Source organism: Drosophila mauritiana, chromosome 2L (assembly GCF_004382145.1).
Source record: "Drosophila mauritiana strain mau12 chromosome 2L, ASM438214v1, whole genome shotgun sequence".
Classification (NCBI taxonomy): Eukaryota; Metazoa; Arthropoda; class Insecta; order Diptera; family Drosophilidae; genus Drosophila; species Drosophila mauritiana.
In genome coordinates, this window is record NC_046667.1 from 6,771,086 (window position 1) to 6,784,972 (window position 13,887).

Genomic DNA, 13,887 nt, shown 5'->3' on the forward strand with positions numbered 1-13,887 from the left:
TATTGTATTTAATGTATTGTAAAATATTGACTCTATTTGTATGAAATACATATGTATTACAAAGTATTCATATTCACATTTTAAAAACTGTTTTCAATTAATCATATCCATTGGCCGTGGCGATCAATCGGTAAGTTTTGCTAGCATAATTAAGGTAATGTACCTTTAAGCCATACGCTATGTACATCGAATATTGGTCCTATAGCAGAATTGCAAACTACATATAGATTCGGCCCCATTCAGTGTTGAATTTGTACATTTCGACATTATGTAATTGTTAATTTGTACTATACAGAGATGTTAAAAACGAAAGGTTTTAAAGCTATATTGGCTCGCTTTTTATTTCTTTTTTCACTTTTTTCGTCTTTGTAGTGTCACCGTTTTCACCATTCTTGCGTTTTGTTGAAGTTTTCTTTCTCGGCGTCAATTCAGGTTCTTTCTTAATTTCAGCTATAAGAGCATCCAACATCTCATCTGGGTCCTCTTTCTTGACTCCTTTCTCCTCCGGTTCGGGACTGCCAAACTTAATGGATTTGTTCTGAAACACAAAAAGTATAGGTGTATATTAGCTATGTGTAAAACATATTTCAAAAGGCTATCTATTTGTTTTATAGTTAGCCAGCCAGCCGCCAGTTTTTCTGATGTCCGTAGTGCCCTACCTTTGAAGCTTCGCCATTCTCTAGCAATAGTTCTCCTTCGATGTAAGGCATCAAGTTGCTGATATCGAAGTTTTTGATGCGGATCTTGATCTCCTGGTCCATGGCGATGTCCTCGCGACTTGCGCTCTGGTTTGTGAAGCGTATAGAGGTGTTGAAGACGCGGTAAATGACGGCGCTGACATGGTGCCTGGAGATGTGTCGCACCACGCCGCTCAGAATGGCGCCCGCCTTCGGTCGAAAGACATAAAAGTCCGCATTTATGACCAGATGCATGGTGGGATCGTCTGCGCGCAGACCCGCCGATTCACCGAGCACCTTAATGTTCTTGATGCCGAGGACGATCCCGTCGAGCCCCGAGTCATAGAATCCCACCTTGGTACGGATGAGGAGCTCGTGGAGCGCGTGCTTGAAGTTGGCCATGCCGTACGGGCCCATAGCTAGGTGCATGTCCGTGGTGATGCAACGCACGCAAGACTCCGGGCTGCTGGCATAGTTTTCCAGCTCCTTGACCGAAAATTTAATGTATTTCTGCAGAATCTTGGCCATTGCGAGATCTTAAACTATTAAAACTATTCGTTCGAATCGACCACATGAATTACATCTGACGATCTGGCATCCCTGCAGGAGCTACAAGAAATGCAGTTCTGGCGGTTTTCCGCGAAATTTTACACCCTTTGGATGAGTAACATTAAATCGTTAAATAATTAATATTTATTTATATAGTATTTTAGGATAATTATTAATCTGCTAAAAAACAGGTGATAAAGGCATAGAGCACTTTAATTTAATGTCAATTCTAGAATAGAATACATTTAGTATTTTTTATATGTTTTGGTATTTCTTCTCCCAGCCACTTGTACGGTCCCATTGACCGGAGCATGCTTGTGGTATAGGTGAAGAAAACGAGGAACCCAGAGTTTGACCAAATATAAGAAAAACAGAGCCTAAGCTGAAGATATAATGGGAGTTCCAGCATTCTTTCGCTGGCTGAGCCGGAAGTATCCCTCCGTGATAATAGAATGCAATGAAAACAAGCAGGTGGACGCGGACACCGGGCGAAACATCTACGAGGACGCCACCTTGCCGAATCCGAATGGGATAGAGTTTGATAATCTGTACCTGGACATGAACGGCATCATACATCCGTGCACGCATCCGGAGGACAAGCCGGCGCCGAAGAACGAGGACGAGATGATGGTGGCCATCTTCGAGTGCATCGACCGTCTGTTCGGCATTGTGCGTCCCCGGAAACTGCTCTATATGGCCATCGACGGCGTGGCTCCACGAGCCAAGATGAATCAGCAGCGATCTCGTCGCTTCCGGGCAGCCAAGGAAACCACCGAAAAGCGACTGGAGGTAGCACGGATCCGAGAGGAGCTGCTGAGCCGAGGCTGCAAGCTGCCACCGGAGAAGGAGAAGGGTGATCACTTTGACTCCAACTGCATCACGCCGGGCACCCCGTTCATGGACCGACTGAGCAAGTGTTTGCACTATTTTGTTCATGATCGTCTAAACAATAACCCGGCCTGGAAGGGCATCAAGGTGATCCTTTCGGACGCCAATGTGCCCGGTGAGGGTGAGCACAAGATCATGGATTACATCCGCAAGCAGCGTGCCCAGCCGGATCACGATCCCAACACGCAGCACGTCTTGTGCGGAGCCGACGCCGATCTCATCATGTTGGGGCTGGCCACGCATGAGCCCAACTTCACCATCATTCGGGAGGAGTTCCTGCCGAATAAGCCGCGTCCATGCGACATCTGCAACGGATTTGGCCACGAGATGGACAAGTGTGTCGGACTCGGAGCGACTGCGCCAACCAGCGCCAACTTTAAGCCAGATGTGCCCATCGGCGCCGAGGTAAAGTTCATCTTTGTGCGGCTGAGTGTGCTGCGCGAGTACCTGAAGCAGACTCTTGAGATGCCGAATCTGCCATTTGAGTACAGCTTCGAGCGCGCGTTGGACGACTGGGTGTTCATGTGCTTCTTTGTGGGCAACGATTTTCTGCCCCACTTGCCTAGCCTGGAGATTCGCGAGGGGGCAGTGGATCGCCTGGTGGAGTTATACAAGAAGTGCGTTTACAAGACAAAGGGCTATCTCACCGACTCGGGAGATGTAAATCTGGACCGGGTGCAGCTGATTATGACCGACTTGGGCAATGCCGAGGACCAGATCTTCAAGAGCCGACAGCGACGCGAGGAGCAGTTCAAGGCCAGGGACAAGGCGCGCAAGAGGCAGGAACGGAATCAGGATCACGGATCCTTGAATCAGTCTGCTTTTGGCGCCAGCGCAGTGGGTCCAAACAGCCAGCAAAAGAGCGTCGGTAACTACAAGGAGGAGGCCGCGGCACTCCGTAATAGGAAACGGACGAGTGACATGGCCAATTTGGATGACGAAGATGAGGAGGAGAATAACGACGAGGTGCGATTGTGGGAGGACGGCTTCAAGGACCGCTACTACGAATCCAAGTTTGATGTGGCACCGGGTAACCAGCAGTTCCGATACGCTGTAGCCCTGCAGTATGTCCGAGGATTGTGCTGGGTTCTTAAGTACTACTACCAGGGCTGTGCCTCCTGGAACTGGTACTTCCCATACCACTATGCACCTTTCGCATCCGATTTTGTCAACATCCAGGGGCTGTCCACGATGTTCGAAAAGGGCACAAAGCCGTTTAATCCGCTCGAGCAACTGATGGGTGTCTTTCCGGCAGCCAGTAGTTCGCACGTGCCCGAGCCGTGGGCCAAGCTCATGTCCGACCCGGAGTCACCGATCATTGACTTCTATCCGGAGGACTTTAAGATCGATTTGAATGGCAAGAAGTTCGCCTGGCAGGGAGTGGCTCTGCTGCCGTTCGTTGATGAGAAGCGTCTCTTCAAGGCTTTGGTTCCCTACTATGATCAACTTACTGGAGAGGAGGTGAAGCGAAACAAGCGTGGCGACAATTACCTGTACATCAGCAACCAGAGTCCGCACTACAAAAAGGTGAAGAAAGTCAGCGAAAAGGATGATGAGAGCGTTTGCAAAGCCATCTCATTTGACGGTATGCGCGGCACTTTGGGAAGTACCGAGCTGAACACTGCCATCAGCGGCATTCTTAAGTCGCCGATTTCCGGGCTATCGGACATCAATGACAATATAACCGTGACGACCACGTTCAAGGATCCGGAATACGATGATGACTATATTTTTGAAGCGAAGCGCCTCGAAAACGCCGTAGATCCGCCACAGGTGCTGCCAAATGAGCAGTCTGGTAACAAGCATCGTCCCGTCATCGGTTTTAATAGCCACTTGACCAGGGCCTACGTTCCGGATAGTGGTCACCGCATGTTGAACGCTGGCATAAGGAACCAACAAGGTGGTGGTGGAGGAGGAGGCTACGGGCAAGGAGGCGGCTACGGCCAGGGAGGAGGCGGAAACCAAGGACAGGGCTATCAGAACAATAGCCGAAACTATAACTACAACTACAACAATAACTACAATCAGCACCAGGGTGGCGGCTATCAAAACAACTACAATAACCGACAGCAGCAATATGGTCACAATCAGAGATTCAACCAGGACAATTCAAATCAGCAGCAGCGCAACTTTAACAACTATAATGGTCCAAGGAACAACAACTATCAGCAACAAGGCGGCAGCAGACAACAGAATCAGAATTATAGACGGTTTTAGGTGTATCATACATACAATATAATATGTAGCGCATAACAAAAGTGTAATCCGTATTAATTTACATTATTTTTTAATGAAGAAAATATACTTGATTAAGGATTTCCAAACAAACTCATGCCAAGTTCTGAGTTTGTTCTTTAAATGAAACACCCACTGCATTTTTATCAAAGCAGCTTACAGCCAACATCTAGTCTTAGTGCCTCAAAGAAAATAAGTCAAATTACAAAAATTAACATTTTCCATTGATTGCGTAAAAAAAGACAAATTAGCAGGATAATACAAAAAAATTTAGCGAAAATGAGACGATTATTATTTTCAAATAAAAATATAGAACATAATTTCAAAAGAAGCTGGATATATCAAACAATTTGTCAAACATTTTGGTTTAAATCTGAATCAACCCAATAAATCCTTCTGTGTTTATGGAATAGCATTCGCTATACTTAACGAATGGAATGTTATTATTTCGATTTTCATGTAACATAATAAATATTTTAATTTCGAAAACAATACTCATTACAACTATGCGAGAATCTTAAAGTTTACAAGGGGCTTTTCTTAAAACAATCGTGCTTTCTTAACAGGGAAAAGTTCACTGAGCTTGAAAAATATATAGATTATATTTACGAATGCTTCAAAATCCACGAGCTTGAACGAAAGCGAATATTTTAAAATATGTATCGATTATATGAATACGCTTAAAAGGTAACACAATGTGAGCTTAGTTCACGTTCGATTCGGAAGAGTTTGGCTATCGGTTCGGCATCAGTTGCGAGCTTATCAGATATTGGTGATAACGTTCTTGTTGCGATCGGATATGCTGTCGAACTTGCCATGGCTGGAGAATGGCGTGCGCATGCGTCGCGTGAAGCTGCGAAGGCAACGCTGCCCATCCAGACTGTCCGGGTTGTTAGTCACCGCAAGAAGATTGACTAAAATGAGTTGCAGAAAAGTTAGAAATTGTAAACTTCGGAATAACCACCTTACAGTTTAAGTTGTTACCAACAATTTATCTTATCTTACCTCGTTGCTCGAGCAGTTTAATCTGTTTTTTGGCCTCTCTCAGCTTGTTCATCAGTATCTCGTTCTTGCGCTTCTCCACGGTCAGCTCCAGGCCGAGCTGCAGCTTGCTCTTGGAGTCAACAGCACTCAGAATTCTGCAAATTAAACGAACATTAAATGTATCTGGTGTGAGCTCCTTCATCTTAAATGCAACTAACTATGATTGTCAATTTACTTACGGATGACTGAATATGGACTGCGAAGTGGGCCTCTTGTCGGGATAAGGGTGCATCATCTGGGCTATGAGCTCGTTAAAATCCCTGCTCAGGCTCGGCAGAATCGGCACCTTGCCATCTCGCAAGTTGTGCCATTCGGGTCCATTTTTGGGCAGCGGACCACCGCCGGCCGCCTCGAATAGCGTGATGCCCAGCGAAAAGATGTCGGCCTTGAAAAGATTCGAATAATCCTCGTGTAGGATCTCCTTGGGCAGATATCGACAGTCTCCCTCCTCGACGTGGGGTTCCTTAACGGAGGTCACGTGTCCCAGGTCGCCGATCTTGTACGTAACCAGGTTCTCTGAATGGCGCAGTTCTTCGTAGACGCTGTCCATGCCATCGTCATCTTTGGTCTGCTGCGGCTGCACATCCACCAGCTTGTGTGCATTCGGATTCATGGTGGAGAATATGTTTTCCGGCTTCAGATCCATGTGCACCAGGTCATTTGAGTGAATATAGCGCAGGCCCTCTATCACATGCATGAGAACAATCTTTAGCTCTGCCTCACCCAAACAATGATCTTGGATGCGCGCTTGCAAGCTGCCACCATCGCAGAATTCATTCTGTATCAGCATATGATCGTCCTCCGCCCACGCAGAATAGTATCTAACCACGTTATCGTGCTTGCCCAATACAGCATGGGCCCAGACCTCGTTCAGGGCTCTCTTTCTGCAAGCAAATAGATTGTTAAACGACGCTCGTTGTGATAACTAATGAATACTCACTCGAAAGAACTGCCTGCCACCGGCTTCTTACTCTTTTTAATCGCATATATGCAGCCATCTAGTCGATTGACGCACTGGAACACCACACCGAACTCGCCAACGCCAATTACGTTGACTTGCATGAACTCCCGCTTGAAGCGACTGATGTTCGTGTCGTGCAGGGCCAGCCGCTTGGGTGCCTGCTGGTGGATTTCGCGAATCGAGTCGCCCGCCTCCTCCGCCACATCGTCGTCGCAGGCATCACTGAGCAAATACTTTTGCATAGCATTCACGTTCAGGTTGAGGTTTTCGCGTCCGAATTGCGTGCGACAGCGCTTCTTATTGTGAGCCATGAGGCCTAGAAATAAAAAAATGGATTATTAGATTCCTAATAAGACTAAACTGGGAAGGGTTAAAGTGAAGTGCAAATTAAAGCAACAAACTGGAAATTTATACCAAAATATATCAGAAGCCGGGAAAGTTTTAACTTACTATCTGGCGTGAAGGGATTCACATTTGCCGTGTCCTGGGCGGGCAGTTTGCGGTTGTGCAGTGGCAGAGATCGCGGACGCTCTGACAGGCGGAATAGGTCGTCGCTGCGCCTGGAGGCATTCACTGCCGCTGCTGCCGCCGACAGATGGTTGCTGCACTGCGTCGTCGACTTCTGCAGGATGGTCTTTGGAGTGGCCGGTGTGCTAAAGAGTCGCAGTGCGCGCACCTTTTGGCATGGCGGCGACATGGACACGTCTCCGTCGCCACCTCCTTCGCCTAACTTACTCCCCAGCTGCTGCTCCTCGCCGGAGGATAGCTTCGGCCGCTGCTGAAGGGGATGCTGCGGACTCGCTCCCTCGGGCGTGTCCTTGTCAAAGTCATCGTCGGCGAAGCGGAGCTTGCGCGGATTGAAGACCTGCGGCGATGGGGAGCGCGATCGCAGTTCGACGCTTGAATCGAGTGAGGTGACGCTCATCTCGTGCTCCGTCTGGCGGAATGCCATTGTTGCTGTAGCTGTCCAGCTGACCACGTTGCAAGATGATTCTGTTCGTTCTTTCTGATTTCACAACTATTTTTATGGAAGCCGGCGGCAGTAAAGTAAAGGCAATATGTAAAAAAAATGCAAAACAAAACACAAAACAAAATTTAACTGGAGGAATGCTAGTCTATTAATGTGGCCGTACCCGATACGAAATAAAATACCAGCTCTGACCGAAAAATACTAACTCGGAATGCAGAGTTACCAGACTGGCAAAATACTAAAAATCAAAATAAAAAAATGTCAAAAATACCAACTTTAAAAATGCGCACGTACTTCTAAACTGAGTGACCAGACTTGGTCATGACCGCCAAAAAAGTCATGCCCGCCAAATTCAAATGGAAAACAGCTAATTTTGGCATTTAATTTATTGATTGAATATCTGTATTTTAGTGTTCAGCGCATTTGCTATATAATTCAAACACACATCTCAAGAATCCATACATATGTATTTTTTTAATACTTAACTATGACATCAATGTATGAATAATTATTATGCAGTGTTGCAAGACTTAATTATTACGAATATAGAAACACATCATACAGAGATTGGAGTCAAGTAATCAAGTGTGTTGTGTTGCATAAATTGAAAATGGTTTAGAATTGACATGAAAATGGTGGCGATGCTTCGTCCTCTGCACATTCGAGTATAATTCCAGGGTAAGCAAAATAAAATCCCAGGCAAATCAATTTACATAGCAATCCTGACTAGATCGTTAATCTGCGGCTGCCGATCCATTTCTATATCTTAAATTTCCTTCCGTCAAATGATTTTCCGAAGCGCTCTCCTTTGTTCTGCGTGTGCTTGTATTTGTTGTTATGTTGGAACATTAGAATACCTAAATATGCAAACTCGAGTTCCACTATAAATTAAAACCCTTAACTAATATGGTTTTGGACAACTAAAACCTTAGATGGATACTGCATGAAAAAGTATTTGGGAATCTGTCTTGTTACACGTGAGGTTGTTTCTTTTGGGAATGAGGATTAGAGTCCAGTGCGTGGAGAGCCCATCTCGCCGGATTCATCGGGGGGTTGCAGCTCCGGCCCTCATCATCGCATGTCGGGCTCCGTCTGCATCCGTTCGCTGTCGCTAGTCCCTTGAAACGGAACGTGAGGCGGACGAGTCACCACGACGCCTGGGCGGCGATCCACGGCGCACCGCTGGCGACGCCGATCGAGATCGGGAACGCGACCGCGGCGATCCCCTGACCCGGTCATCGTCGTCATCCTCATAGCGCCGCTTTGGCGGCGGCGGTGAGTCGACCGCTCCACTGCCGTTGCGCTCGTGGTCGCTGTACCTCGACGCCGATCCGTTCTCGTCCCGTCCGTTCGAGCGGCCGGAGCGACGGCCCACCGAGCCGGCGGAGCGACTGCGGGATCGAGTTCCGGACTTGGAGCGAGTGCGCCTGCGTCGCGATGTGCTGCGAGATCTGCTGAATGAGTTGCTTCTGGAAATCAAATGGGAAAAACCGTTGTGATTAGCTATCAGACTTTTTAAAATGCGTAAGAATTTAAGCTACCTTATAACATATTGACAAATGTATATACATTTGAATAGAATTACAATATAGGAAATCATAATTTATTGTGTGCTATATTATTTGAAACATTGTATCTACTTTTAGATCTTATAGCATATTAGGTTTTTACTGCTGGTTGAATAAAACACAAAACATTATCATAATATTCCAGAACCTCTCCCAGTTTTAATTCTGCATTTCACATAAAGATCACATGTAATATAACTTGCTCAGTGCTTGCCGCCCTTCTTTTTGTAGTGCTTGTGGCCATGCTTCTTGGAGCCCTTCTCGCCGTGCTCCTTCTTCTGCTCGAAGCTGTCGCCGTACTTGTGCTCCTTCTTGTACTTCTTGTGGTCCTCGTCGTGGTGACCCTTCTTGTAGTGTCCGTGATGCTTCTTGTGGCCCTTCTTCTTGCCGCCCTCGTGCTTTTCGCCCTTCTTGTGCTCGCCGTGCTCCTCCGCATGATGATGGTGCTCCTTTCCATACTTCTTATGATGTCCACCCTTGTGCTCATCATCGTAGAACTTCTTCTCCTTGATGTACTCGTCCTTTTTGAACTTCTTGTGGTATTCTAATTCCTTGTGACCCTTCTTGTGCTTCTTTTTGTGATGATGTTTGCCGCCCTTTTTGTGGGCGCCGTGTTCATGCTTCTCGCCATGCTCATCCTTCTCATCGTAGTGTTTCTTCTTCTTCGATCCCTTGTCGCCGTGGTGGTGCTCGTGGTCTTCTAGCTCGTGGTGCTTCTTCTCGTCCTCTTCCCATTCCTTGTGCTCCTTGTGTCCGTGCTCACCCTTGTGCTCCTCGTCACCGAACTTCTTCTTTTCGTACTTGTCGCCACCCTCCTCCTCCTCGGATGATGAGGCCTCCTTCTTCTTGGCTGCCGCGTAAGTCAGCAGGAGTCCCAGGACCAGCAGCAACTTAAAATGACCATGCATCTCGCATAGTTTTCCCGTTCAAATGACTCCAGTTGCAATCGCTTTTATATACCACGCCGTTGACCACAAAATGGTCAAAATGCCCAGCATCATGATGCAAGCAAGCATTTGGGGCTGACGTAAAAACTTTCTGCTTCATTGGTCTCTTTACCGCAGTCAAACGTACTTTTTACCTCGCATCGAGTGACAGATTGGCCTCCAAAGTTGGGAGCTGCTTTTGAAATATGTTGCTAAGCTTAGCAGACATAAACTGAATGCCTTAGAAGCACCTTAATTGTTAAAATCAAAGGACACTAAACAAATCCATTACTTGAAATGGTATAGCTTTCCACAAGCTAAATATATATTGTACTAGAATGTGAAAATTCAATAAAAATAAAGTATATCAAAACCAATACGAATAACATTTAACATTTGAAATTGTTATGCAAATATTACATTTTATTTCTAATGTACACCGAAAACTTTAATCGTGTTGGTAATTATAAAATCCTATACTTTACAGTAATGTAACCTAGGATGCTAAAACTTAAGGCCTACTAACTAGTCAAGGTGGGAAATTACTCCTGGTGCTTTGACTTTTTCTTTTTCTTTGCTGGTGTTGGCTGATCCTCGGGCTCTGGTGCTGCCGCCTCCTCAACGGCCTCCTCCTCCTCGTCCTTCTGCTTCTTCTTCTTTTTCTTTTTCTTCTCGGACTTAACCTCCGCCTCCTCCTCAGCAGGTTCTTCCTTCTTAACAGGCGTCTGCTGTTCGGACTCGGAGTGCTTGCGCTTCTTCACGTTCAAGGTGTTGTCCGCCTCTGGTTGGTAGGTGAACACCTCGCTAAAAAGTCAAGAAATAAATTAAATACACTGAACAATCGAGAAATGGCCTGATTGTAGACTCAATTTCGCTCAGACAGCCAAGGTTTATCGTCATCTTAATCGGATAAATGCGAAACCTTTTGGGTATCATCACTGGAAATCGGTATACTCTTATATAATTGACAGCGAAAACCCACCTCTTGGCCTGGTACTTCTCGAACTTGGCCTTGGCCTTGCCGGTGCCCGAGAGTTTGCGCAGGTTGCCCTCCTCCAGGAGTCGCAGCCGAGACTCAAGTTTAACCTTGTGCGCCGCTCCTAGCTCAAAGGTAGCCTCTTCGCCAAAGGCATCAACGCGCGTAGCAAGTGACGCTTTGGCGGCCAGCGATCGCGACATTTTGCCCTTGTTCTTCTGGCTTGCCTGTCCCACCAACTGGGCGTGATAGATCAAACCGTACTTTGGCGTATCCTTCTTGGTCTTCAGCGCACGGAAGAGTGCCTTCTCGGCGCCCAGAATTTGTACAGTAGATGAGGGATGCTTGGCCAGGTTGATCAGCGAGCCAGCATGGGCAATCAGTCGAGCGCCCACGGTGTCGCCCACGAGCACTGTCAAATTCGGAGCCATGGCCATCATTCTGGCTTTCAAGTAGTCGTACAAGTGGGTGCGGTAATCGTTGATCGATATGATCTCGTCGCACAGACACTGAATGTTCAGCACATCCTCCTCGGAAATTTCGGTACCCATAGAGATCTCAGCTGCCTCCTTGACCTTTTCCTCCACATCTTCTGGCAGAATGTCGGACAGATCGCTTGTGGCCATGTTGTCCCTGGTGCCCACCAACTTGATGGTCTTCACGAAGGCAATGTTGTCGGTAATGATCTTGCCCAGCTCGGGAAAGTGCCAACCGTACCACTCGCGTGCACGCATCATGTAGTTGTTCAACTCCTTGTCCAGGTCATCCAGCAAACACTGTGCCTGCACAATCATTGTGTCGATCTTGTCGGGCGAGAACTTGAGCTTGTAGCGCGACAAGGAGTGTGCAAGACCCAGGGCCATGGCGGTCATCTCACGCTTGGGCAGACCACCAAGCAGACTGTCCGCCTGCTGCCGAATGCAGCGCATCAGCTCCTGGACGCCAGTGTTGCACACACACTGTACCGACAGCTTGTCCTTGATGGCTGTGCCCAGTTTGGCATCGGCAACCAAGAGCGAAGACTGCACGTCGTCAACGAGCAGCTTCTTGAGTGTCTTTTTCAGCGGCTTGGCTACCTTGCCCTCCACCGCCGCCGTTGCAGCGGCCAGCGCCTCTGTGGTGTCATTGAATTTCTCAAAGTGCTTCAGCTTCAGAAGCTTGTTGGCCTTTTCCGGAGTCTCAAACTCCTGGTACAGATTGTCCACCTGCTCCAGTTTCTTCTCGTCCAGCAGCTTGAAAATCGCGTAGCCCGCCGGCGTTTCGTAGAGCACAAACATCGCGTCACACTCTGTTCATTTAGTTTCAATTTTAATTCAATTTAAAACCACCGAAACTCTCGGCAGCCAGCAGCAACTTAACCTTCTTTTCCGTATGCCGCGTGTAAAAGAAAAATCCAAAATGAAGTGCAAGCACGTGTGCCTTCTGTCTTCAGCGTTGCCACTTGGTTCGCGCATAACAGCACCACTGTAAGTAATTCACCATGAACGTAAAAGCGCGGGGAAAATAGCGTAGGAGGGAGGCTTACAGCCGCCTGCTACCCTTTTGTTTACCACTTATTTAAATTTGTTTAATTCTAATACAGAATCAAACTTAAATATCAATTTAAGTAGTGATACAAATATATTAGTAACTATAACGTAACTATTTGTAAGTTTTTGTGCAATTTACGGACCAATTTATGTTTTCAAGAGTATAAAATATATTATTTTTAACCACCAAAGTGTTTGTATCTTTACACAATACAATCACCTTTTTTTTAATAAATCTATTATTAATATCTTGATACTGTTGTCAATCATGATTATGTTAGTCAGATGCGGAACGTTATATACTTCTCATATAAAAATTAATGGGTATGCCGCCAGAGCACGTGTCGGTGCTGTTATGGTACAGCACTACTCGATGCGCTGCGATTAACAGCACACATTGCGCATAACAGCACGCTGTTAGTTAGTTTAACAGGCACAGAGGTGCCCAAACAAACTAAATTTTTGCATGGGCATACACACACGCACGCATGTATGTATGTATGCGTTTGTTTGTATGTATGCCTTTCTCTCGCCATGTTACAAAAATCAAGAAGTTTTTGGCAACGACAATGAATGAAAAATGGAAATGGCGAATTGCAAATGCGAATTGCGCTTACCTGCGTCGCTGCCTGGCCTTCCTTTCGCGACAGTGGCGAGCGAAATGGCCCCGTCCGCCGCACTCGTAGCACTTATCGTCCCCACGACCACCGCCGCCACGGTCGCGTCCTCCGAGTCCTCCACCACCGCCGCCTCCACCACCTCCGCCACCACCACCGCCGGACCTGGCATACTTTCCGGTGGACAATTCCACACGGGCTCGGCGTCCGCAAACCGTCCGTCCGTCCAATCCGCGCACCGCATCCGCCGCATCACGGGCACTCTCGAACTCCACGAAGGCGAAGCCCGGCGGATTGCGGGCTATCCAGACGCTGCGCAGACTGCCGTACGCTCCAAATACATACTCCAGGTCGTTCTTCCGGGCATTGTTGCCCAGATCGCCTACGTACACCTTTCTATCGCTCGGATGGCGCGACATTTCTGTTTATTTCGCTTTTCCCCGGGCCCAAATTAATGTGGCAGCAGCGCAGAAAAAAAATCGATGATGGGTTGGAGTCTCTTGCCACCGCCTTCCTGGGTACTTTGCACGGTCAATCGCGCACTGGCGAACACTTTTAGTTACTTAACGCGGTCGGCAGATGCGAATTTTTGTGTTTATTTTCTATTTAATGCAGCGCAAAACTCATTTTACCGGGTAGAAAACAGAGTGACCGTGGACAGACCATTAAAAGAAACTGCAGACTCGCTGAAAATATACCAAAAGTTATGCTCAATCGGTGGGAAACGGTCAGCAAAAGGCGGGAGTGTCTGGCAACAATGGCTTCCAGGGCCGAAAAACAAAAATCGGGATTTTTCCTTTTAACTTCTACAAACAATTTATTAAAAATAATGCTTTACTTTCAAACCTTTCCATCCGCCTTTAGAAAACGGCTTTAAAAACTTTTTAGTATAGCACATACATATCATATATATATTAAAACTCTTTCATCATTAAGATATTATTGTA

At 46.8% G+C, this 13,887-nt stretch overlaps 5 protein-coding genes and 1 non-coding gene across 6 annotated transcripts; 1 reads left to right on the forward strand and 5 right to left on the reverse strand.

Moving 5' to 3' along the window:
- Positions 1 to 10: 10 nt before the first annotated feature.
- Positions 11 to 1,273, reverse strand: LOC117148762 (DNA-directed RNA polymerase I subunit RPA43). The gene is made up of 2 exons (XM_033316362.1): positions 660 to 1,273; positions 11 to 538 (listed from the first exon to the last, which is right to left on the reverse strand). The coding sequence occupies exons 1-2, from the start codon at positions 1,203 to 1,205 to the stop codon at positions 323 to 325; spliced, it is 762 nt and encodes a 253-aa protein (XP_033172253.1). The 5' UTR covers positions 1,206 to 1,273; the 3' UTR covers positions 11 to 322.
- Positions 1,274 to 1,522: 249 nt separating this feature from the next.
- Positions 1,523 to 4,478, forward strand: LOC117137238 (5'-3' exoribonuclease 2 homolog). The gene has a single exon (XM_033298603.1). It carries the CDS (start codon positions 1,620 to 1,622, stop codon positions 4,329 to 4,331), a length of 2,712 nt encoding a protein of 903 aa, XP_033154494.1. The 5' UTR covers positions 1,523 to 1,619; the 3' UTR covers positions 4,332 to 4,478.
- Positions 4,479 to 4,932: 454 nt separating this feature from the next.
- On the reverse strand, positions 4,933 to 7,486 carry LOC117137249 (wee1-like protein kinase). The gene is made up of 5 exons (XM_033298614.1): positions 6,805 to 7,486; positions 6,334 to 6,670; positions 5,573 to 6,277; positions 5,355 to 5,488; positions 4,933 to 5,263 (listed from the first exon to the last, which is right to left on the reverse strand). The coding sequence occupies exons 1-5, from the start codon at positions 7,304 to 7,306 to the stop codon at positions 5,112 to 5,114; spliced, it is 1,830 nt and encodes a 609-aa protein (XP_033154505.1). The 5' UTR covers positions 7,307 to 7,486; the 3' UTR covers positions 4,933 to 5,111.
- Positions 7,487 to 7,772: 286 nt separating this feature from the next.
- Positions 7,773 to 13,626, reverse strand: LOC117140836 (probable splicing factor, arginine/serine-rich 6). Its single transcript, XM_033303949.1, has 2 exons — positions 12,941 to 13,626; positions 7,773 to 8,793 (listed from the first exon to the last, which is right to left on the reverse strand). The coding sequence occupies exons 1-2, from the start codon at positions 13,357 to 13,359 to the stop codon at positions 8,436 to 8,438; spliced, it is 777 nt and encodes a 258-aa protein (XP_033159840.1). The 5' UTR covers positions 13,360 to 13,626; the 3' UTR covers positions 7,773 to 8,435.
- Positions 10,265 to 12,193, reverse strand: LOC117140812 (nucleolar protein 58). Its single transcript, XM_033303919.1, has 2 exons — positions 10,801 to 12,193; positions 10,265 to 10,622 (listed from the first exon to the last, which is right to left on the reverse strand). Exons 1-2 carry the CDS (start codon positions 12,069 to 12,071, stop codon positions 10,361 to 10,363), a joined length of 1,533 nt encoding a protein of 510 aa, XP_033159810.1. The 5' UTR covers positions 12,072 to 12,193; the 3' UTR covers positions 10,265 to 10,360.
- Positions 10,690 to 10,762, reverse strand: LOC117135355. Its single transcript, XR_004459009.1, has one exon. It is a non-coding gene; the product is annotated as a small nucleolar RNA SNORD53/SNORD92 (small nucleolar RNA).
- Positions 13,627 to 13,887: the final 261 nt, after the last annotated feature.

Coding starts and splice junctions, on each gene's coding strand:
- LOC117148762 (XM_033316362.1), bottom strand. CDS start 1,205: ATGGCCAAGATTCTGCAGAAATACATTAAATTTTCGGTCAAGGAGCTG. Junction 539..659: donor AGAATGGCGAAGCTTCAAAG/GTAGGGCACTAC, acceptor TTTGTGTTTCAG/AACAAATCCATTAAGTTTGG.
- LOC117137238 (XM_033298603.1), top strand. CDS start 1,620: ATGGGAGTTCCAGCATTCTTTCGCTGGCTGAGCCGGAAGTATCCCTCC.
- LOC117137249 (XM_033298614.1), bottom strand. CDS start 7,306: ATGGCATTCCGCCAGACGGAGCACGAGATGAGCGTCACCTCACTCGAT. Junction 6,278..6,333: donor GTGGCAGGCAGTTCTTTCGA/GTGAGTATTCAT, acceptor ATTTGCTTGCAG/AAAGAGAGCCCTGAACGAGG. Junction 5,489..5,572: donor CAGTCCATATTCAGTCATCC/GTAAGTAAATTG, acceptor TTTAATTTGCAG/AATTCTGAGTGCTGTTGACT.
- LOC117140812 (XM_033303919.1), bottom strand. CDS start 12,071: ATGTTTGTGCTCTACGAAACGCCGGCGGGCTACGCGATTTTCAAGCTG. Junction 10,623..10,800: donor GAGAAGTACCAGGCCAAGAG/GTGGGTTTTCGC, acceptor TTGACTTTTTAG/CGAGGTGTTCACCTACCAAC.
- LOC117140836 (XM_033303949.1), bottom strand. CDS start 13,359: ATGTCGCGCCATCCGAGCGATAGAAAGGTGTACGTAGGCGATCTGGGC. Junction 8,794..12,940: donor AAGGCCAGGCAGCGACGCAG/GTAAGCGCAATT, acceptor TTTGATTTCCAG/AAGCAACTCATTCAGCAGAT.